Raw genomic sequence first — 24568 nt, 5'->3', positions numbered from 1 at the left:
AAGGCACACACGCACCTAGATTGTAGTGATACAAGAATAATTAATATTATTCTACTCAAGGATCATAATGTGAGAAAAGCCCCAACAGATACAGACAAAGTATTTTATTGATTATTTTTTTCCTGTTCAATATATATTTTTTAAAAAATACCCTAAGGAAGGATGCCATCTACAGAGCATGTTATATGAAACAGAATTTATGATGAATGGTATTTCTAATATAAATCACAAAACTGTGTGACTTGTACAAATAAGAAAAGAAATCTACTTACAATTCATCTAACATCTGGAGAGAAGAAAAGCTGTTTTCATTTAGGGAGCTGATTTTATTTCGTCTCATCACCCTGAAAAAATAAAACAAATTTATGTTGCCTCTTCTTGGTCCCTATTTGATTTTGGCGATAAGGTTTTAAAAAGTTTGAAACTCTGTTCTCTGCATCTTCAAATATTTTCCCAATTCAATTAAAAAGCTAATATCACCTAGAAATTTGCCATTTTATCATTTGGCAAATAACTTTTTTTTTTGCCTATACATCCCATACATGCAGGTGCTTCTGCATATATATAAATATATACACACATATACACAGACACCCGTGGAAGGCTGGTGCAAATTGACTGAGGGGAGGAGGAAGATTAATTTGGCTGGAAGGCTTTGTGATCTAATCATGTCTCAGACACAGGCACATTGTTGTGCAACTTTTCATTCTCCCTCACTTCATCTGCCACCCAGCTTATTCCTTAAATGGACTATCTGGATTTTAAAAACAATGAGAAAGCCAAGAACACAGGAAATGCAGAAGAGTTAAAAATTGAAAGTGACACACACCATGGAGCCTACTGATCTACCAAAAAGAAGAAGGGATTTTCTGAAGATGGTTACATCATCATTGCAGAAAATCTGGAGAAAATTCTAAATTTAACTAGCCAGACAACCCACCAGCCAATCAAAATAAGTAACAAGCTATGTATTTTGTATGTTTGCTGGTTCTCATTATGAGATCTCTATAATAGATCTCATAAAAAAGTTGTAATGAAAATTTTTACATCTTAGTATCTGCTAAAGTCTCTTCAGTAAAATCTAGTTACACATTTAATGCTGAACTTCGCTGTAAAATATAAACTTCTGTGTGGTGCTCACCTCAAACCAAACATTTTAATTTAATATCCTCAAGAGATAAATAGCCATAATACTCAGGAAACTTTTATATTTGCTGTAATGAAACACTTGACTGTTTGGTATTAGCAGATCTCACTCTGGCTAGATAGCATATCCAATTACTTACAGTACAGTTAGAGTGCTGCAGGAGATGAAAGTGGCATTTCCCACATGATGGATATGGTTGCCTTCAAGGTCTCTGAGATATAAAAGAACCCCATCAATCATTGAAAATAAATTTAGGCACTTATTCTAAGGTAACTGAAGAAAAATACTACCAGAACTTGACTACACAGAAGAGAGAGAGAGAGAGGCAGACATGTAATACTTCTGCACACTTAACTGATGACTTCAGGCCAGTGACCCAGCAGGCACAACAAAATAATATTTCTCCAGTGAAATAAGGTAGACTTACAGCCAGTTTAATCTTGGCATATATTGGCACAGAGGTTTATCAGGCAAACGAGCAAGAGAATTATTCATCATCTCCCTAAAAAAAAAAGAAAAAAAAAAGAGGAATAATACACTGATTATGTTTGAACAGTTACATTATAGAAAAAAAAAATTCATATCTCTTATGTACTTCTGAAAAATAAACCATTCCAATCTTGAACAGTTTTGAAAAGTAGTATTATTTTCTTCAACTTCCACATATTTTCCCTATGGTGTTCTGTGCAGCAGTATTTTATCCTTAGCTTGCTAATGACCAGGTAAAGGAAAGATGTTCACTCCATTTCATTGCTATTAAAATGAAATGTAGCAATCCAATACAAATCTACTGTTCAGTCAGAACATGGCAGTTCTATGGGTGCTGGAGGAAGTGGGATGTGGAGGGAGGTTTCCCTCTGGGATGCAGAAGAAGGTGGTCTCTCATCTTTGAGGCTGGAGAGGGCAGTGGCAGGTCATAGACAGGGTCTTGGGGAGGGGGGTCGGGCTGCTGGTGGGGGCAGGGACTATGGGACCCCTCCTGTCACACCTGGAACCCAGTGCTGCAGCTGCCTCGACCCTCTCAGTGACACCTTCTATCATTTCTCCACTCTTCTCCCTGTACTTTTCCAGACACTGTGTGTCCACTGCTCCCAAAGTCCTCTTACTCCAGCACATTTTGCCTGGCTGGCAGAAAGCTGCAGGCATACTGCCAGCACTCTGGGGTGAGCAAGCACAGTCGGTGTAAAAAGGTATTTTTATGAATATGCCCTTCCTGATCTGTTCTTTTAAACAGCACTTTTAAAATCTTGTTTCATACTTACAGAAGAATAAGGGATTTGAGTCCATAGAATGTTAAGGGATAGATCCGATTTATCCTGTTGTTTTCAATTATCCTATAAATTATACCAAAATATGTATCAGACTGGTAATTGACCTCAGTCTTAAATTGAAGAGATAATAAAAGGTAGCAAGCTTTGTAGTGAATTTTTTCAGTAGTCCAGTCAAACTACTTAAAAAAAATTAACACACAGTTCCTTAACAGGTGAAGATATTGATTGAATTAATTTCCGTTCAGAAAAATTTAATAAAAAAAAGTAACTTAGAGAAGATAATTTCTTTCAACTTTGCAAAGTGCTTTCCTTTGAGGCATTTGAATCCTTTCATCAAGACACTTTGAATGGACAAACAAAGTGTATCTGAAAAACAAAGTAGCACAACCTAACAGTACTCTGTGGCAATCCAACAATCTCAAACATAGAAGAATCTAAGACATATTATTTGCTTATTTTTAAAAACTTAATCAAAATCTCTCTGAGAAGCAGTAATAAGCCAATATTTCAGGTTATGACAGTGAATTTGTCTGGACATTTTAAGCACTATTTACAGGAAAAGACCTGCTCAAAAAATATCTGTCTACTGTTTTATGGTACTTGGGTTATTTAATATATTCATTTGTAACAAGCAATTGCTAATAAACATTGTTTACTATTGATATAAGTCAACAATCATGGAAGCCATTAAGGCTCAAGAACTATTTTCTGCTCTCACCCAAGCCAATTGCAATTTTACCTTGCACAGTGTAACAGGAGTTCCTTAGTTATTAGCTAGCATAAAGTAATGCCATGCACAAAAATGAAAGGAATCAAAATATTTCTATTGATATATATAAAATTAATTATTTATTGAGTAAATAAATATACAAATAAGAAAACAACATACAGCCATTCAAGTCTGTGGAGGTCTGCAAACACAAAAGGTTCCAAATTCGTTATCTTGTTGTTGCTCAGGTATCTGAAACAAGACCAGCCAAGGATAAATGAATGAAATAATTATTTAGCAGCAGACATATGAAAATCAGTTTTAAAATTCTTTTTCCTTGATAATTTACCAGAATGTTTCTATTTTGTTCATAATTTTTTTTGACTATGTTAATTTTCATGCCGTTGTTTGAGAGCAATGCAGTACTCTCTGTAGTGAGGATTTTAAGAGCAATTATGTACAGCACTTTGTCTTATCTATAAGAAAGCACAGGCAGCTAAATATTTTCACTGTGTCATATTTTAGACCCTTTCCAGTTTCCTTTTGTGGAGTTATTTGTCCCATGAAAGTTTCCAGGATCCCATTCAGTCTCTGTTAAGGATAATAGTCATAAATATAGATACCAGAAAAATGGAGAAAGAAAGGATGAAAATGAATGGGGAGAGGTAGAATAAATGGTGTGGGAAGATAATAACAGCAGCTGTAATAACAGATAATTAGCCACACTTGTGTGATGGAAAGAACAAGAGGTACAGCTTTGTAAAACTTTCCTTCTGAAAACATTGCAGTAAAAGTTCTGAACCAATCAGTGCAATTTGTGTTGTATCTTTCAATGATCATTTCCCTTAAAAGTTAAAAGCACCTTTCAAAAAGTTGCTGCAAAATAAAGAAAAAAGTGTTCCTTTCATCACCTATTGTGTTTACTTTGAATTGCATTTGTAAAGCAAAACACCATGTTAAAGAATTTTCATCTGTCACAAGCTCTTGGTTTCACTTTACTCCTTCTTCATTCTCTTTGGCATTCTACAGGATAACTACCATCCTGTCTACTTCTTCCATTCTGAGGATTTGGGGAACAGGATTGAAGTATGGAGCCAGCTTTTCTTTTCAAACTACTGCTGGATAAACTTGCACAGAGACCTCTTATTTTGTCTTTGCTTTCTCAATTCAATCATTGAACTAAAGTTCTGGACACTTTGCAAGTTCCTAATATGCAATCAGGTAGAGAGAGACTCTCAGAGCTCTGTCTGCTGCTTTTTACTTCAGTATTCTAAAAGCAATACTTACAGTTTTGTCAAGTTGTATAAACCTTTGAAAGCACGTGCAGATACAGCTCTGATTTTATTATTCTGAAGATATCTGAGAAGATACAAACCCAAAACAATTTATTCTTTAAACAAGCAAAGTTAAAACAAGCACAAGTAACCAATTAGAATCTATCAGCTAAACTGAATGCACATTTAATACTTTAAAAGAAGCTGTTTTATTTGTTACTTGAATCTGACAATAACCAATTCACAGCTATAGCTGCAAAGATTGCAAAGTTGTTTTTAAAGAAATTCACACAAAGAGCAAAATTACAAAAGTCATTCCCATGGATGCTTGCTTCACCAAAGATGAACAGCACAGTGGCTGTTTGCAACTTCCTTGATTAGGTCCTAACCTTGCAGTGCTCACCTGTGTGACCTGATCTCTCTGTTTACCCAGATCTCTGCTACGATCAAAATTTTGCAGAGTAAATACAAAATTAAAATAATTTCTGATTTTTTTGTGTGGTACCAGAGAATTCTTAAAATACTGCATTTGTAAGATAGTAGATTTAAAAATACACAGCAAATACTATTAATCTTCTGTAAACTAAAGATGTTATATTTTTTTAGTTCTGGATTTCTTTAGCTACTTTGATGAAGTAATGAGTTGAAAAATATCAACTGCAAATGCCAAGTCTTCTTCAAATAACTTTAAGGCATTATAACATTATTCTCTGAATATTTAAACGTAAGTCCTTTAAATCAAATTTTAGCTAATGAAGCATCTAGAGGCATTCCTGCTAGAAGGCAGTAAGATATCAGACATTGGCTTTTACAAAATGGGCTTCTGTCAAACGCTGCTCAAGACCTTTTGGAAAATGCAAAATTATCTATCAGAAGGGTGTGAAGTTGATATTAGAAACAAATGTTTTCTACAGATAGGTATGGATTTATTTGTTTTAGTGAAAACTTACCTTTCAGGAATTTAAGGGACATAATGGTACTTAACTTTCAGAACACAAGATGGTGCTGCAGTGTAGCACAGTTCCCATGAAAGAACACTTTGAACAGATTACACAGAAGCCATACCCTAGGCTTTAATTTTTATTTCACTACTTATATAGAAAGAAATCTTGTTAAAGGCTATGATTTTTGAACAGTATGTATGTTACACACTGGAAAACATAACACAATATTTTATTGCCATAATCATTAGACTTGTTGGGCATTATCAAATCAGTACCAGGCATAATTAGGAGTAAAACCATGTGCCATGGGAATGAACTTCCCATGATAACGAGAAGTTTGAGTTTCCAAAACTCAAAAAGTTTTTTTTTCCAGAACAAATAGATTAACTTAATTTTTTTTGGCATATTTCTGTTTATTATAAATGTAACATCATTCAGACAAAATTAAAATGTAGTGTTTTTCTGGTATAAATCAGTCTATAAACATAAACCATTAAATATGCAGAAATTATGGTTTTGCAAAAAGACAGATGTCAAATCAAGGTACTTGAGCCAAACAGGGTACACATGAGGTACCAAAGGGTGAGAAAAACCAGACTTTGTTACTTAAATGTTAAGCTCAAAACCACACTTTTGTTTCTTAAATGTTAAGCTTAAATGTTAAGCTAAAAAAATGTGTACGTATGGGGGAAATAAAGGATGAATATTTAAGGCACTAGAGAGGTATTTTATGTTATAGTAATCCCTTACAGATTTTTAAGATCTTGGTATTTCTTGAAAACATCAGCAGAAAGTTTCCTTAGCAGATTCCTCTGAAGAGACCTGTAGGAATGAATGCATACAGTAAAACCACTGTCCCAGGTTCCTACAGTGCTTTTGTTATTTAATAAGGGCAGCTCTTACACTGCTAAATAACAAAAGCAACATGAAACCATCTGAACATGCTACTTCTGTTTTTCTGTATATTTAGATCTATTTAAACAGTAAGAAAAATATATTATAATAATAAAAAAAATCCATGTCCCCAGGAAAAGCTGACAAAATAATAGTTAGATCTAAGAATTAAAAAGATTTGAATTTAAAATACAGATTTATTTCAAAACTCAAATGCAAAACTCAAATATAGAGCTTATTTCCCAGTCCATGTGTCCCTACGTTCCATCTCCACTGGGGACAATCAAGTGTCTTGTCAAGAACAAAATTCCTTCAGGACATGGTTTGATTAGAAGAGAATTTAGCCTGAAAGCCAGCTGAAACAACTCCCTGCTTTTTCTACAGCTAGAACCGGGTCAGGATTTTTGAACTCTTTTTCAACCCTGAGCCAGAAGCCAGTTTAAATAGATGTTTGACATTCCACATCAGTTTTCGTTATGAAGTGTTGCAGTATTTGAACATGGACCCAGCAAGGAGAACTTCAGCCACATCTGAACAGAGACTGGTACCAAAAGGAAAGATCCATGACCCAGATCTATGGGAGAGATCCTCAGGTAAGGACACAGGATGTTGCTCCCTGCTCACCACACCTAAAACTCTCAAACAGCAGTGTGCAAACCAAGTTCACATCAACCATATCCTGGTCTCTTAAAAAAAAGTTTGGCTTACACATACATATCTGCATGATGACTCAGCCCACATTAAATCCTTTTAAATAACAGCGTATTCAGAGACATCAAATGAGAACTAAATAGATTTGCTTCAGGAGGGCATTCCATCGAGTTCAAATTCAAGTTATTGACTTTATAGACAGGAGCACAGACTAAGAATATTGACAGAATCAAAGAATAAGAAACAGTATCTTAAAGGGAAGCATTTCTTTTGAAGATTTCCTTAGATATCCTGAAACTGGTTGTAGCTCAAGTCACTGTTACAAACATAAAATGATCAGTTCACAGAGTTTTTTGGTTTCTTAATTTCTTTTCTCCTCTTTTATGTAAGGAAAATCTGTATTTAAAATATTAAATTACCTGTCAACAGAGAGACCAAGCATCAGCTGGTCATAATTATAAGGCTGTAGCTGTAAAAAAAGCTGTAGGATTGACAATAAAACCTGAACAGAGCAAGAGACCAGGTTACTTCTCTACTTACATTATGGTTATGTTTGAAGAGACTGATGGGACAGCACGTAATTTGGCAGCATCACAGAAGACCTCCAGCCCTTGGCAGGTACACTCTGCTGGCACATCCCCAGCCACTGCAGGAGAACAAGAACATGGTCGGGATGCGTGGTGTGATGGGACGTGGAAACAAGAATTATGGTATTAAAGAACAACAAGCACAAAGACAGAAGTAGCAGGCTCTGTTAAACACAATTAAGGCACATGCTTTTACAGATTTGATTTCAACCTGGGAGGACTCTAACAATAAATATAAGTATAAAGGGGCACAAAAATTGTATTACCTCTGGAAGAGCTCTTGAACCTTAGGCATGATATACAGGAATCTGGCATGGGATTTTTGCAGCACTTCTTTAGATTATTCAGAACCCTTATTACTAGAAGGAGCACAATTCTATGGTCAAAAATGGGTCAAAAATGGATCAGGGAGTCTTTGCTCATCATAATAGATAGCAGAATCAAAAAATCTGTTCAAAGATCTGCATAAGTGGAGGGGGTTTGCTAATTTCATTTGATGTACAAATAAGTGAACTGGGAGCAATGCTGCCTTCATTTCACTCTGAAATATATGCCAGTTCCATGGTCTCTCCATCAGTATCAGAATATTTAGATAAACATTTATATTGCACTCTTAATTGGCATATGCTAATTAAAATATGTTTGATGCTTCTCTTTCAGAAAATGAATCATCCTTAACAGAACTAAAATTAGCTTCAAATTAGCATTCATTCATTTGAGATATTAATTCAGTTTTACTATAAATGAAACAGCACTAAATTTCCTGCTAACATATATTTGCTCTGTATTTCTTTCTAGGAATCATCATTAATAATCACTCAAGTAATTACTTACAGCACTCAGGTGTCTTTGTCTGAAATGCATACAGAGATTTCAGTTTATTGTATTTGTCCTTTGTATAATGTTTATCAAATTGCAGAGACCATCCATTGTTGTCCTCTAATAAAAAAAAAAAAAACAAAACCACACAACATAAACAGACCACAGATAGAAGATATTAAAATAGAAATGGAAGGTAGAAATGTCTTCACTTAATTTAGGTGCATCAGTTATTGTCTAATTAACACAGGTTTTTATTCCAGAGTGTTCCATACACCATTAGATAACCTTATCTTTATACAGCTGCTTAATCACACATATCTACAAACAATATGAGCTGCGTAGAAGTGACAGCTTATTATACCTTCAATAACAACATCTGATGTGACAGTCACGCTGAAAAAGCATAGTTGTGACTTCAGAAATTTTTATTTATGTAGGAGTCTAAAAATGAGAGGAAACCATATTTTCGTACTTCCTTAAACATGCACGTTTGCCACTTTGTCCAGGAAAATTGAACCATGGCTGAGACTCTGACTGGTTCATACAGAGGGATGTCTTGCACTTTCACAGCCTATAATATCTTTCCTAAAAAATCTAGATGAAGGCCAAAGGATCACTGCTTTTTGGGAGAAGAAGGGCCTTGGTGGAACATATTCAAGTCAGAGTGTCCATGTTAAGCTCAATATGGATCTTAAACAAAGCATGATTCCATACCAGCTGTTTGGTCACTGTGCATAGATGTACTGGAACTGAGTGGTTTATGGTTATGAGCAAAAAATTTAAGAGCAAGCCTTTTAGTTCCTTCCAAAGAATGGACATTTCAAGATACAGTATTGCTAGAATTAACTACAGATCCGTTAGCTATTTATTTCTTGGAAATCTATTGTATATCTGAGACCCAGAAAATGACCGATCCACTTTCCAAACAGGCTGGAAAGGGAACTTGCCTTTAAAAGCTCATTGGACTTTAGTTTTCTTAATATGAGTCTGTCTTCTCTTCAGCTTCTAAAGTATCTCTTTTAATGAGTTTACAGCAGTAGCAGAAATGCTCCTTGGGATGGCACTCACTAGCTGGTGAACCAAAACATCTGTGACGATTGAAAGCAGCACTCTTTAAGGATACTCACTGCAAAATAACATTTCTTTGAGAACTCTCAGGATGGCTCTGCTTTGCTAGCAATTACAGTCTTAGATTCACCTTTATGATGTATTGGCTATAGCCTTTACCCCTGCGATTTCACAGGTTAATAGTTAGTTATACTTAAATACAATTCCTCATGGAGATTTCTCTATAAATCTTTATATTTAACAAAGAATTATTACTATATATATTGGCTTCAAAATAGCCAGGGAGAAATAAAAAGATATTTACTTATTGCAACTTTTCCCATTCTGAAATGGCTTCTCATTTTTCACATCACATTACATCTCCGTTGCTGTTTTCTCAGCCAGGCAGGGAAACAACGTCGAAAGTACCTCCTGACACCTGCCTACAAATGAAGTTATTTTTGAAAGATGCTTGCCTCTTTGCTGTTTAATCTGAAAAGATGTGTTATATGTACTGATTAATGATACTATGAAAGATGAAGTAACTTCAGGCAAAATAGCCTTCATCTAGTTATTTTTTTGTTATGCATCAATTGAAAAGATGAAAGATTCAAAGCAAACATAAGTGCCTGTTTCTTACAATTACTGAATTGCTCCAGTGAGAGAAAAGACAGACCTGATAAGACATTTAAGAACATTTTACTAACTTCCTCAAGAGCATCTTGCATGCTGTGATCCATTAGCAGTTTTGCCCTTCTAGATAATATCCAGAAGCAGCCTGGTGCATTTTGGACAAAATGAAAGGCATTGGCAAACCTGCTCCTGCCTGTTTTAAATGGTCAAAAGAAGCTCAGTTTTAGGACTGCCTGCAGCATGGAATCTGTAATTGATGAAGTGATGAGAACAGATCCTTTGTCAAGAGGCAAGAGCCCTAAAAGCCTACTGCCCTGTTGATGGGACCATAATGAGGTTTGCTCCATCACTGTTCCTGAATATTTGACTGGAGCACATCCATTGACTGTTATTTGTATGACTGGACTCAGCAATATGTGGGAATTCAACATACACAGAGTAGGTAGGATTTTTAAACAGAAACTTGGAAAAATAGTTTAAAAATGAGATTATTCTTGCAGTACTAGTCATACCAAATGAATGCTTTACAGGCAGGAATATAGTACGAAAATACTCTTGGATTTTCTAATTCATAATTATGTTCACAGATAGTTTTGGACAACTAACCACTGGTTTTCAGATTGTGAATATGCAGTTAAGAGCCATACATTCTAATCCAGTAAACCAATGAACTTCTATAAAATAATTATATAAAAGATAATTTTTCTGCATTTCCCTGGTTCTCACACTAAGGAGTGGATATATGAGATTTTATCCCATGTTTTTGTACTTTTAAAATGTTTTGTCATGTGACAAAGCATGTACAGGTGGTGACCATCAATGCCTTTCACACCTGCAGAGAAAAGGGATGAGAAACACCACCCATACAAACAGAAATAATGGAGCAGTTTGCTATAAAGGGGAGGTTCATCAGCATTTTGTAGGAAGTCTAGAGGCAGCTGTGTATTTTTGAGTGGCCATAAAAAGAAGGGGGAAAATTCACAGAGAAGATGAATTATTTTGTACTGGAATCATTCCAACTATTTGGTGTTTCTAGTAAGTTCATTTTAAGTAATGGGTTTTTCTCATGCCATGCTCTCTACTAGAAATAAAAAGGCATATCTGAATATAATAAAACAAGTTAATAAACATCATTTGACCTCCAGAAATACATGCTTTGAGCCAAACTTTGTGCCAAGCATGGAACAGTCTCTATTTTATCCAAACTGTTTTGTCAAATCCCAAAAGAATGTATTGTGAAAATAACTTTATTTAGTACAACTATTTGGTGAAACGCTCAGTGGCAGAACTGTAAATCACTTTTTGGTCATTTGGAGTTTATATGAAGGTTTGTGACCTGTTTACCTCTTTCGAGGAGAGATTCTCCAAACACTTTAAGAAATGACTGGTAATAGCACTGATCTTAAAATCTCAGATCTATCATTTGAAGGAGTACAGCTCAGATGAGAAATTACTTTTACCCTGAGCCAGTTCTAAAACACATTATGTTGGCTGTAGTTCTGTTAAAGAGAAAAAGAGATCTGAGATCATAAAGTCTTCCTTTACATGGGATAAGTGAAATAAGTGATGGCAAACTGGATTTATGTGACAACAGATTAATATGCTCTTTCTTGATGAAAGTTTCCAATTACCACTTCTGATAGGAATGAGAAAGAGTGTGTTAATCCTGACAAACAACATAATTGAGTAATCATTTCAGTGACAGATCCAAGAAAGTATTATCTCTTGTCAGTTAAAGACATCTCTCCCACATGGGACGGAACTTACAATGAGGATGCTATCTATATGATTCCTCCCTTCCCTCAGCCATGTCTTCATGGGTATCCTACAGAGAAATGCTATCAGCTAAATGCATAAACACTCTAAAGAGGAACTGTGACACCCTTTGATTTTGCCTTTGCTGTTGGTGGTTATAACCTGTGGACATATTTCTGTCAGTTGTTCAAATAAACTTTCTCTTGTTGTAAGGCATCACTTCAGGCTTTCCTCAAAAGTACCTTTTGGTACAAGGAAAACCCGTGTCCTCCAGACAAAAAGCATTTCCTTTAAAAATGTTTACATATTAAGGAATATAATTTCCCTTTTCCACAGTGTTGAGGCATCCTGATACAGCCTCATAACTTACAGCATGACCAAAACCACATGGAGATTTTACAAAACTGAGGGCTGGGGTGCCTGCAGGGAGGGCAAAGTTGGGATGGAATTTCACTGTCTCAGTTTAAATATACAAGCAGAAAAATTTGAAAGCTTAGAGCTGGACACCTTATTAATCAATTCAAAGGTAAGTTACCCCACACCGATCTGCATGTCACTGCACATATACTGTGTGCTGATTAAGTGAAATCACACATAGCTCATCTGCTTATATGTGACAATGCAATCATAGTAAATCAGGCAGGAAACAAATTAATTTGCATAAGGTTTACAGTTCTCTGGATGAACTAGATGACATACTTACACAATTTTTTTTATGATTTTAAAGCAACTTAAATAAGCTAGTGCATATTTTAAGAAGACAGGCAGGTTCAAATTTCCAAAAGATAAACATCTTCTCAATGTTTCATCTTTATTCCTGTGAAGCATGTGCATAGAGTTTTATAGTGTAATAACAACACTTTTAATTTATAGAAATTATTCTGATTTTATATTCTGTTTTAAGTGAAGTATATTAAATTTCTAAAATTGAAATAATCTGAGAGCATGAATAGATCTATAGAACCTTTAGTTGCTTGAATGTTCCTTTGGCAGTAAGCTACCACAGTGGAGACCAGAAGAGACATAAGTCTAGTGAAATGCAAGTTCTTTGTGATTAAAAACCTCAAAATTTCAGCAAAGCTATTCTGTGTGCTGATATTTGCACTTTAGAATAAACCTTATTTTTCAGTGCCATATACTGTGGATGGATGGTAATTACAGTAAAATTTGGCCATACACAAAAAATTTCCATGGGAAGTTTGAAAATCTCTATCTTTTCCCAGGTATTGGATATATTTTGAGTATACTATTGACTCAATTATTTACTTTGTGTTTCACAAACAGAATTTGCTACTTAGGGCTCAAAAGTGATTATCACCTCATACATTGAAATCTTGTGTTTTAAGTATGATGGGAAAATGCCATGTCAGGAAACTGTAAGACCAATTATATTATTAATATTAATATTATTCATTACTAGTATTAATTTGAAACATAAAAATGTCAAGGTCTTCTGCAATGCGCTGAGACAAAAATGAAATTTTTCATCCCTTATGAGCAATCTTGTAATATTAAAACATATATCTTTTGTATAGATATTTTGAAATACCCCATGGAGATTTAGATTTCAGCTATGGAATTCTAGAAGATTTAATGAACCCACAGACCTGCAATAATTCCGTGTACGATTACAGACCCTCAAAGAAACACATGCAAAACCAGCATTACATTATACAGGTTGTTACTATGTTTATCCTGTCGATTTTTTATTGTCCCCTTTAAAAAAAAAAAAGAGCTGGTCTGTTGTAACTTATTTAGCAAGGCAAGCCAGTCACCTGGTGACTGTGTGGCACATGGTAACAGATGAGGTCTGTGTTTTTAGAGGCAAATAGCAGCAAGACTTCAAACAGCCACTCCCTGCCCCAGTTCTTTTGGAAACCTCTGTGTGTGATGAACGTCTTAGAAGTGAATTTACAACTGGGGAGCGGAACGCTGTCCTTTGTTCAGAGAACTCTTAGGGCCCAGAGCAACACAATAGTAAATACATTTAGCCAGCAAAGAACTCCTCTGGAGTCTGAAACAAATTAAATCTGCATGCCTGTTCTTGCTTCACTAGGCTGGAAAAATGTGGCTATGACACTGTGATTAAAAAACAAATGCAGACACACTGCAACCATTGCCTAGATGCCAAAAAAACACTTTTGCAGAACTATCAGCAAAATTGTCCAGAAGCCAAATTTTTAAACACTGAGGAAACTTGTGCTCTCAAAATAGCTCAGGCTACTTTGTTCCATTAACTGCTCTACATAATTAAAGATACTGCTTACAAAAAAGGATAGAATTAAGCACTAGCACATTTTTTCTTCCATTCTCCCTTTTATTATTGCTTGTATGTAAAGAGTAGTCAAATGTGTAACAGTAGTTGCTGGTTTTTAATGTCCCATTCATGGTAAAAGAGTCTGCTTTACAGAGGTACAAGGGATTTGGCCAATGTGTGTGATTTATGTTTTGAAATTAATAAGAATTCTGGTGCCTGCATTTGTTATAATTCTTATGATAAAATAATTTTTATTCTAAGTAGGACTTATACCTGTGTTACTTGCACATAAGCACTTCCTCTAGCAATTTATTAGTAATAAATGAAGAGCCTATATAAACAAGTTCTGAGATGGAGCAGAAGAGCTATTCAGTAGTGCAATATGACAGTAACCCTAATTTTAAATGAAGAATAAACTATAGTTCCTCAGCCAATTACGTTTGAGATAAAAAGGACTGAGGCACTTATTTATGAAATCTATATATCACAGACTGCATGGGAAGAGACTATATATTATACCTGATGTTTCTGTGACAGGTTGCACAACCTAGGTTTCCTCATCTAAAGGAAAAAAAGCCCCACTGCTAGCACAGTGCCTCCAGTCTTTTCCAGATCTATTGAGAAAGGCTGCTACGTGAGTAACAAACACTGGGTTTTTGAAACATATGAGCTTTTTATTAGTTTCCTAACTTAGGTAAGTTCTGATTCTTTGCTCACTGAAGACAACATAAGTCTCTGTTGATTTTAGTGGAGTCAGTCCAGGTCAGTTGTCACTGGGCTTGGCTTTGCTTCATAAGCCAGGTGGTATGACTGAAGCTATCACATTGGTCATACTGTTTGCACTTTAAATTAAACAGAACATAATAAATCCAGTAAGTGTATAGATTTTGACTGCATGTTTGCATGCTATCAAACCCTAATGGAAGTTAGGAAAAACTTTTTAATCTGAAAAACTTTCAAATAAAGGAATGAGTCCACCTCTACTTTGCATACAAGGGATTTTCAGAACCTGTAGCTACAGGACGCTGACACGTAGTATTGGTTATATAAGTTACAGAGCAATAGGGATTAATCTCAGTCTTCCGGACATATAAAATATATTTTCAAATTGTTCAGGTAGAATGCAAAGTCCAGAGGAAAGCCCAGTACCCTTTGAGGTCTGATTTTGTTTCTATATTTTTCCCAAACTAAATTTGACAGTTGATGGGTGGTTTTGAAACAAGAAATTGGAAGTAAGCTTCACCACAATTTACTGGGCAGCGTCTCCCCAAAACCTGTCATCATATTAACAGCACAGCTAATTTACAGTTCTGTTGACCAAATTGTGCTGATGATCCTGCAGAATGTATGGAATATGAAGAACAACATTGCAACAAAGGTCTTAGAAAACCAGACAGGAAAAACATCTATTCAGTCTCTCAGTGGTTCAGAATTTACATGCATTAAGAATTTTTGCAGCATTTTCTAGTTTTTAATAGCTACAAAATGACAACTGACCCAATGTTGTATCCAGCAGAGATAATTACACCGAATTTCTTAGCCTGAGAACCTTGTCCTTGTATCACTGCATGCAATAGTAGGGTAATTTTAGTTGGGCAAAGCTGACCCTTAGCTAGGACAAAAACTTGCTCATTCAGCGCTCTAAGTAGAATGCATATCAAAGAATTAAAAAAAAAAAAAAAAAAAGAAGAATGTAAGATTTAAAATTTAAATATTTAATTAGGAGCATATGAAAGATCATTTTTATGCGTGTCTAAAGCTATTCTAGATATTTTGAAAACAGAAATAACCATGGATCATTACTGACAGTGTTAGTTATCTTATTCCAAATGCATGGAGTACATTTATGTTGTGATTAACTTTTCATATTTTTTTTCCAATATTTTGTGTGTCAAGATTTGTTCATCTAAAGAAACATGCACCTTGTTGTGAGAAAACACAGGCTCAGTGCAAATCTACACCAGAAATATTGATGTTCTGTTATTTTTGTTTTGCATTAATCAATATTTTGTTGTTTTTATCAATTGTTGTTAGTTTTGTTTTTGTTCCATCATTAAACATGAAGGCAGAGATGTCAAAAGTCTTCTTTCCATGAATTTGTACTTGGGAATACATACCTGCTACGTTTAGTATGCCACTGGACATCAAAGAGCTTGCCTAGAGATTGTTTAGACTGCATTAACAGTCATATTGCAGCAGCAATGTCTTCAATCTGAGAAGTGTTTGTTACTTATTTTAGGAACAATTTCCATGTCAACACTGCCATGGCATTAGGAAAGCAGAATTTGTGATTACGCTTATTTATCCTTGCTCAGGTTTAAAAAGCAATGAAGTAAACAAAAGTTCTAACCTCCCATCTATAAATGGCAAGTAGCTACAGAATCAAATCTTACAGCTGTAAATAAACGGGAAAAGCTCTTCCCTGGAAAATCAGGCTGAAGCCATTATGTCTGAAATCAAACATAGTAGGATAAAACAGTATCAAACTTGTTCTGCTTTGCCAATTTGATCTTTAAACAAGCTTGGGCACAGAAGGATGCTGAAATTGCTAGATCTTTATATACGCATTTTGAATTTTTTAAATAGATACAAAAATAACTCCAAGTGAAACATGATAGAGACTAAATTGCTTCACAATGCCCTCAGCCTAATTAAGCATTCAGTACTTCAGCAAGGATGAGCATGGAACAGATCAGCACAGGAAAATTTACTGCGCTCCCAAGTCTAAAAATGGAAATTCCTCAAAACCATAAGTGTTATGACAAATTAAAAAACTTGAAATTATTTTTATTTTAAAATATTATTTTTATGACAGATTTTCAGAGATACCCAATTCTACTTGGTGGACTATGTTTTCAAGTTCAAGACGTAAGATTGCATTTTCCATGCACATTTAAGGTTATCTAGCCATAGTTCAAGCACAGCCTCCCAACACTGCAGGCTGCCTCCCCTTATTGCATTGCCTTATTACATTGCCTCAAGCAATCCCATTAGGGTATCACACACAGAATTCTATTGATTTTGGGAAGAAAACTACCTGGCAAAGACATGTGTTCTCAAAGATGGGTAGCTTCCCTCTACTGTGAAATATCAGCTATAATTCACTCCTTTCCAGAAGTGGAAGAAATGCTGAAGCTGAGCTGGCAAAGAAAATATCCACACCCTGAGGTTAAGCACTAACACAGCTGAGTCTGTTCCCAACTCCACCTATGTTAATAATTTGAGATCTTCACTACTCTGGATCTCAGTTTTATGTTTATTATTTGGATGTTAGAAGTGAAAGAGGAAGCAGAATTGAAGAGGGCACTACAAAGTCAATCTCCACATGCCTGGGTTGGATATGAGCAGTGATTACAGCACAACTGAAAACATGTCTCTCAGTGAGGATTTGGTTTAGTTTTAAATATTCATAATCATGTTTTGGTGTTACCAGGCACACAGTGCCTGAGACAGCATTAATATTGCAAATAATCTCAGAGACTACTACAACAATTTCTTGCAACAATAATTTCTTACAAATACAATGTTACAAAGATTACAGCTATAATTTCCTTATAAAAATGAAGAATGACAGATTTGTTCATTAAAAGAAGAAAAGAACCACTACAAGATAGTTGGAGTGAAACTCTAATGATATATTTTCCTTTGTGTTTCCATACTATACAGATATTTTTACTGTAGACCTAAGACAGTGTTTTATTATCACTGTTAGTGAAACAGTTGGTTTACCTAGCTTTGTTTGAAATACATGCACTAAAAAAAAAATAAAAAAATAAAAAAGGTATTTTTGAACTGCTTTGAGGTCTACATTGTTTTTTTTTCCCCTCCCACACTTGTTGGGTTGAATCCTATAGACTGGTCATCTCAAAGTTCCTCAAATTGATGCAAAAGTGCTCAGGAATTGAAAAGTTGAGCTATTTAATTAGAATACCTTGTGGACAAGATTGAAATCTCCAATGGCACTGAATGAAACCATTATTACACTGGAATAATTTCATTTTTAATTTTCTTTGTGTAACCAGGAGCATTGACTTCAACTGAAAACTAGTTGTAAATTTAAAAAAAATGGGGAGAAGGAGCTAGATATCACTGCTGTCATGAGGCAGGCATACTGGAGTGATCCTGGGAATGGCAGGGGAAAAGGTAAAAAGACAGATGGTTTCTCTGTCTCAGGAACTAATCATTGGGACCTCTTTTCTTGTATTTTAAGTGAGAGGAAAATTCACAAAACAGTTACCCCACAAAGTTCTCCCCACTTACTACATGTGGTGTCATTGCAGAAAAATCTCATCAGTATAGTCCATATACTCAGACAAGGAAGTGACTCTTTCTTTAACTCTACGAGAAAGTTTGACTGCAATACCAATTTTTGAGAATACATTACTGCTGAATATTACATTAATGCATTTCGGAATGAGAAGAGGGGGTCAAGGTATGAGAAAAACATCAGAGCGTAGTTTTTCCCAGTAGGTCCATACAATGACTCATCTTCTTTTGTAATTTAGGTTTTCAAGAATCAAGGCTAACTCATTCTTGAGTTACTATACACAGAAGAGGATTCAACATCCCAGCTGAATTGTCTTGTACGTGCATTGCTATAGAAGAACACTAAGGCATTACAAAGGACTTCGTTATTCATTGCTTAAGGGCTCAGTATTCAATCACTTCTTGCTGCACTCTCCCTGGTCACTGACAACCCATGTTACTTCTGATTGAATTTTTGAAACTGGTTATTCATAATCCAAGAATACCTCAGTTCTGTGTCAGTAATAAGATGAGATGCAAAGAGTTCTTTGATTAACGGTCTCAATGATCTTAAATTTCTTTTCCTACCTAAACAATTCTATGATACTATACTGTCTTGTACTGCCCATTACAAAACTGTGTATATCCTAATCAGCATCCTATTAAGCTGTATCTTTCAGCAAGTCCTTGTATGATGGACTTTGTGGTATTATGCAGAAATGAAATATGAATAAAGCAAATGTTTATTGTCCTTGGACTTCTTAAACACGAAAGGGCATCATCATTGGCAATATCTGCTACTGTAGGTTGAGATGTCTACAGAAAAATAGAGGAAGCTGGTTTTGTTCAGGTTTTTGATTATTTACAACACAAAGTAGGTTTATAGCACCAGGTATAAACCTGCAAGTGGTATAAAACTAAAAAATGGTGCAGGTTCATTGTATGGGATTAGAATTTAAAATCACTTTCATATGGAGTTAGACACTAAAATTGCATAGGTGTAATAAAAAGATACTTCACATAGGTACACAAATCATCTTCACATGCAATGACAACAATTACTTTCAAAACATCATTGACTTTGCCAAGAGTGCTGGTGAAAAAATAATTTTACCATATTTTGTTTGAGACTCTTTCAGAAAATTTCTTTGTATACATTGCTTGGAATTCCCACCTAGTACTTTAATTCTTCGCACTCCTGCTCCCACCCAGATCTGATGGCCATGTGCCTGTCTGGGACAGACAATTCAGCTGTTTGGCTCTGGGGAGCTGGAGGCTGCGTGTGAGGCAGGGCATGGTGCACCTGCCTGTCCTCCATGGCTACAGGAAAACTACTAAGCAACAGGAAGCCTACTTCCCCCATCTGCCATGGATCAGCAGCTCTGGAGAGCACCTCTGAAAATATCCAGGCTCAAAGTAAGGTGACAATAACAGTAAATAAAATGTGGTAGGGTCAATTTTCTCTCCCTGTGGTCTTAGCTCACAACCAAATGGTGAAGCTCTCTCCTCACAGAATATAAGGGATCCTTTCCGGACTATCCCAGGTCTGTGCCATCTCTGAGCTGTGTACAAACACTGCATGAGAGATGCTACTCAGCATAGACAAAAGCTGTGCCAGGTCCATGCTCACAAGTGGCAGCATGGACAGGAAAGTGCCCAAACAAAGCCCTGGCCCTACCTGGTTTGCAGCGGAGGTAAAGCCAAAGCCTACAAGCCAAGTCAAGGTCACAGCTTCCACCCAGAGGGGCTAGGAGTGACAAGGATCAAAACAGCATGTACAAGTGACCTGACTATGTGTATGCCCTGGGATTTTTACCTTTTCAACCACAAAAGCCTGCTGGTAGCGCAGCTTGCACAGGACACTCACAGATGTACATGTCTCTCTCAAATTAGGGCATAAATAATTTCTGAGAAACCTTGAAAATTCTTCTAAATTATGTGTCCTGCATTAAACCACATTAAGCTTTTCATAAACTCTGTTGGAGCACATATCTACCTCTCCTCAGCAACAGTCTTTGATTGATCACATACATCCATTTGTAGATGTCAAAATGACATGTCCAAAGAAGTTCAAAGCAGGGAAAAAATTGGATACTGATAACTGATACCATACACAAAGAAAAATGTGTCCCACTCTTCTTTCTCTAGCAAATGGTTTGCTGGGTGGCTTTATTAGCTAAAGCTGCATCCTCTGCAAAACATGTAACTTTTCCATTCCTGACACTCCACAGTTCAGTGTGAGCACTGCCCGAGTTTCAGTGACTACAGGTGCTAGACATAAAGAAAAGTCACAGCCACGTACCACAGTTGTCTTCGTCAGCCCGATTCCCGCAGTCATCCTCACCATTGCAGTGCAGCTGTTGGGGCAAGCACTTGGTGATATTGCCACATGGAAAGTAGCCCAGGGGGCACCTGGTGCCAGCTCCAGAAACATGATCTTCCAAAGAGTCACAGATGACTAAACAGGAGCAGAAGAAATATGTTTATTTTATGGTGTGTTTAAAGGCATTTGGTATTATGCCTTTGCAAGTACTCATTTACATTTGAATGTGAATATTGAGCAACAAAAATGCATTAATTCATTGGACATGAAACTACAAATAGTATATGAAGTACTTGTTAAACTTGGCAAAAATATTTTATATTGTTAGCTAATTAAAATTTCCTTTGATATAAAGCAAACAGGTAATTCCTCTGTATTCATTCTCAGAATAAGGTCAAAATGTTCATTATACAAGAAAATCACCTAAAGCCCCTATTTTAAAGGATTGTTTTGCTATTTATGATAGCAATATACCTATAAACTCTAGATACTCCTGCCCATTCAAGTGTGGTTAGAGTTAGAAGATCTTTAGTGTCCTTTCCAACTCAAACCATTCTATGACATTAATTTGTGCTGAAATTTTAAACCTAGACAGATAAGTCCCTTTACACAAAGTCAGATCCAGATATGTTTGATTATATTCTATTTTTAAAGAAATTTCTTGGTGTAAATGGATCAAGGATCAAAGAACAAGGCAACTAAGATCAAATCTGTGACACAGTTTCACTGGAAATTTAAAAAGACATCATGAAGTGGCCAGTTATGAATCCTTCAGAAGAGTTGTCAGTCTGATTCAAACACTGTGGAAATACTGGTCAGAATATGTCAGTGTGAAGTTTAGATACACAGGCGCTGTTCTGCTGAGCCCATGCTTTGTAGGAAGGAACTTCAGAGAGCACAGGGCTTCATGCAGGCACTGCTGAGGGGAAAGGCAGAGGGATGCTGACTGGGGACAGACAGGACAGCTGGAGGACTCTGCCTGTCCTCTGTTCTTCCATTCTCTGTGCTGCAGCTTCCCACATTTGCAGATGCATGATGCCTTACCAGTCCCTCCAGTGCACCTGAGGGACAAATTCTGCCATCACTATTTTTTTCCAAAAAAGCATGACTGATCTACTGCTTCTGTAATGAATTGCAGGATGCCAAGTCAGATTTCTTGTCCTCCAAGATCAACTTCTTCCCAAGAGCACACTATGGTGAGAGTTTAAAATTACTCTAGAATGAAATTTGTTCAGTTCACAATATGTTTGAAATGGAGGTAAGCATCATAAAGACAGAACACCATCCAGTGTTCTGCACTTCCAGATCCTCCCTAAACCTACAAGGTTTCTGCAAGGGTTTGTTAATTTAATTTTTGAAGCACTTTCAAAAAGGAGCATCACTTTCTTATTAGAGCTACCATTTGACTTAATGCATACTGTTACAAAAAACCCTCAAAATCAAATATAAATTCTATTTTAAATTTCATTGCTGTCTTAGAACACTTCAAATGCTCTCTACAAACTTTATTAACTGTGATGTGATACTTGTTCAGATAGTAAACTGCTAATTCTGAAACATGCATCTATTTTTCGAGGCTCTTTCCTAAGACAAAGTATAAACCTTTCACAACATTCTCCCAGATTAACAAGGAATGTTCTTGGACAACATCTTATTTTTTGCACTCATTTTTCTCTTGGACTAAGATAAATCACCTGAAATTCAATCAAGTACTTCAGATTCATAAAAAATCTCTTTCGGAAGAACTTTCTTCCAGTTAAGCCCTTGAAAATGTTTACAATTCTGAAAAATTGAAATGTAAGAGCTGTAGCTGCAGAAAATGGAGATAAATATCCTCTATATGTACAGAATTATACTTGCTGTCAAAAGCATCCTGCATAGAAAGTCCTATATTCCAGCTAATCACAACTGAATAATTCTAAAAGGTTGATTTGCTTCTATCCACAAGTATATAACCTATGCAGTTACTCAAAGAGCCTTACTTCCTTAAGACTTATGTATAGGTAGCAAGAATAAAACTAGATCCTAATCACAGGGTGAATTCACACTTGCACATAGTTCATAAATTGCTCTGCTGCTCTGTGCTTGTATTCTGAACATTATGATTAACTTGTTCCACCCAAAAAGCAGCAAAAAAACCTTATTATGTAGGCTGTTAAGCAAACAGCGTGTGTGTAGTACTTAATGTTTGAAGTCTCTTGGCAAAAAGCTGAGCAGATAACTGAGGCTCCCTAAAGTGCAGTTACCTGTTACAATCTAAGTACCTACCAAACCAGCTGCTAAGAGACACCAGTATGGAAAAAACCACCATAAATAAAAACATCCCAAACAGACCATCAAAAAACATCTCACATTTTGTCAAGCTTTTTATCCTAAGCATTAGAGACATACTTAGACTGATCTGAACCTTGTGCTTAAAGGGGCTGATCTCTATGCAGTTTAAATTTCAAATAAAATCATTTATCTTCTCAGAGTACCATTCAGTGGAAGTTCACAGAATGTTCCAAAAATTAGTAATGATTCAAATATTAATCCCTCATCTAATTAATGAATCTGCTGTTGCATGTTGATTTAGAAATCTGTACTTTGCCACAAAGAATAAGTCCCTCATGATGTTCAGTGTTTTGAATTCTCTGTACATTTATAGCCTTGATGATATCTATTCTGAATCTCTGCATTACTCATTTTGTGCTATGTTGGATTACCCTGGCATGTAAATATCTGCCTGGGAAAGGAGATAACACAGTTCAGAACTCAACAGCTTCATCCCAGTAATAAAATCAGTGAAAGCACTGGTCTTTGTCCACTGACTTGTTAACATCACTTTGTTTATGCAAAAAAAGACAGAAGTTTGGACTCTGCTGATTGAAGGAGATTTATGTATGGAAAAGCCCCCAGCTCTCTGAGGAAATATTTGGTAAAGCTGACAAAGGTAAACAGGAGATAAGACAGTAATAACAATTGTAAAATGCTAGATAATAGTCAAACCTTTTGGACTGAGGAAATTAAATTTTGGTCTTTTATGTGAGGAAAATAGATAAAGATAGCACTGCAACAACGGCAATTAAAAATTATGGTTATTGTTTTGCAAATACAAACTTTACTGACACTGGAGTTCACCATGGCAAGATAATGATCTATCACTTCATCTTTGCAATGTGGTATTAAAGTTGTTGGCTTTTCTACATTTGATTGATTTTCCACTATGAAAAATTGAACCACTCTTCTTGTATCTTGTTTTTCCTTTTTTTTAGAGGCTGAAAGAAGATGAAAAATGATAAACCCATGATGGACTTGCTTATCAGAAGGTTTGCTTTTACAGATAACAAGTAAAAGAGCCTCTTTGAATACCTCATAGAGAAAACAAACTCCTGCCTTCCTGTGACAAAGAGATAATTGCATAAATTTCAGCTATTCTGTACCAGAAAATTTCTTTTCCATAACGTTCAGCATAAATATTAAAATACTTGCAATGTTTCAAGAACAAAGAAAAAGAAATAGGTGAATTGGTATCAGTACAAACAACAAAACCACAAACAAACCTCTTTCTGACACTTGTTGTATCAATACAGAAAAATGTTCTACTTAGCAGCATGTTCATGATACTGCAAATTAAATATTTCTGACTGTCCTGTGTTTAGAGTCCCCTACAATCCCTCAAATTAATCTCAAATTTTCAAAAATACAGAAGAATTCCTGTCATTCTTCTTTTTAGCTTGTCCAGACTAAGGCTGCTTTGAAATGCTTATTGCTATAAGACACATGTGGTGAAGAAGAAAGTGGATAACTTTCCCTGCTTGCCTTTAAATACAAGACTAAGTTGACCCTGTTTTCCTTTGCTAAAGGAATAAACATGAGTTGGGATGTCATCTAGTACAGATGGTAACACTTTCTCCTCTTTTGCATAGATGTGGAATCACTGGGGAAAGAACATGACAGCCCCTCTTTAAAGTCATAAAATGAAATAGAAAGAAAGAACTCATTTGGGAAAGCTGAGAACAAGATGTTC

The 24568-nt window shown here is 35.8% G+C and overlaps 1 protein-coding gene across 3 annotated transcripts in view; it reads right to left on the bottom strand.

Annotated features, from left to right (window-relative positions):
* Nucleotides 1-24568, bottom strand: part of RXFP1 (relaxin family peptide receptor 1) — a 61523-nt gene that overhangs the window by 9867 nt on the left and 27088 nt on the right. For all 3 annotated transcript variants that reach the window (XM_033513961.1, XM_033513962.1, XM_015624881.3), the window contains 10 exons: nucleotides 20539-20694; nucleotides 8312-8416; nucleotides 7431-7536; nucleotides 6096-6167; nucleotides 4415-4486; nucleotides 3308-3379; nucleotides 2410-2481; nucleotides 1575-1649; nucleotides 1287-1358; nucleotides 273-344 (listed from right to left, as the gene is read on the bottom strand). In XM_033513961.1, coding sequence (XP_033369852.1) covers nucleotides 273-344; nucleotides 1287-1358; nucleotides 1575-1649; nucleotides 2410-2481; nucleotides 3308-3379; nucleotides 4415-4486; nucleotides 6096-6167; nucleotides 7431-7432 — 509 coding nt within the window. In that variant the 5' untranslated portion in view covers nucleotides 7433-7536; nucleotides 8312-8416; nucleotides 20539-20694. The remainder of the gene's footprint in view (nucleotides 1-272; nucleotides 345-1286; nucleotides 1359-1574; nucleotides 1650-2409; nucleotides 2482-3307; nucleotides 3380-4414; nucleotides 4487-6095; nucleotides 6168-7430; nucleotides 7537-8311; nucleotides 8417-20538; nucleotides 20695-24568) is intronic.

This window comes from Parus major, chromosome 4 (genome assembly GCF_001522545.3).
Source record: "Parus major isolate Abel chromosome 4, Parus_major1.1, whole genome shotgun sequence".
In the NCBI taxonomy this organism is placed as follows: domain Eukaryota; kingdom Metazoa; phylum Chordata; class Aves; order Passeriformes; family Paridae; genus Parus; species Parus major.
This window is presented reverse-complemented; position numbering and strand designations above follow the sequence as displayed.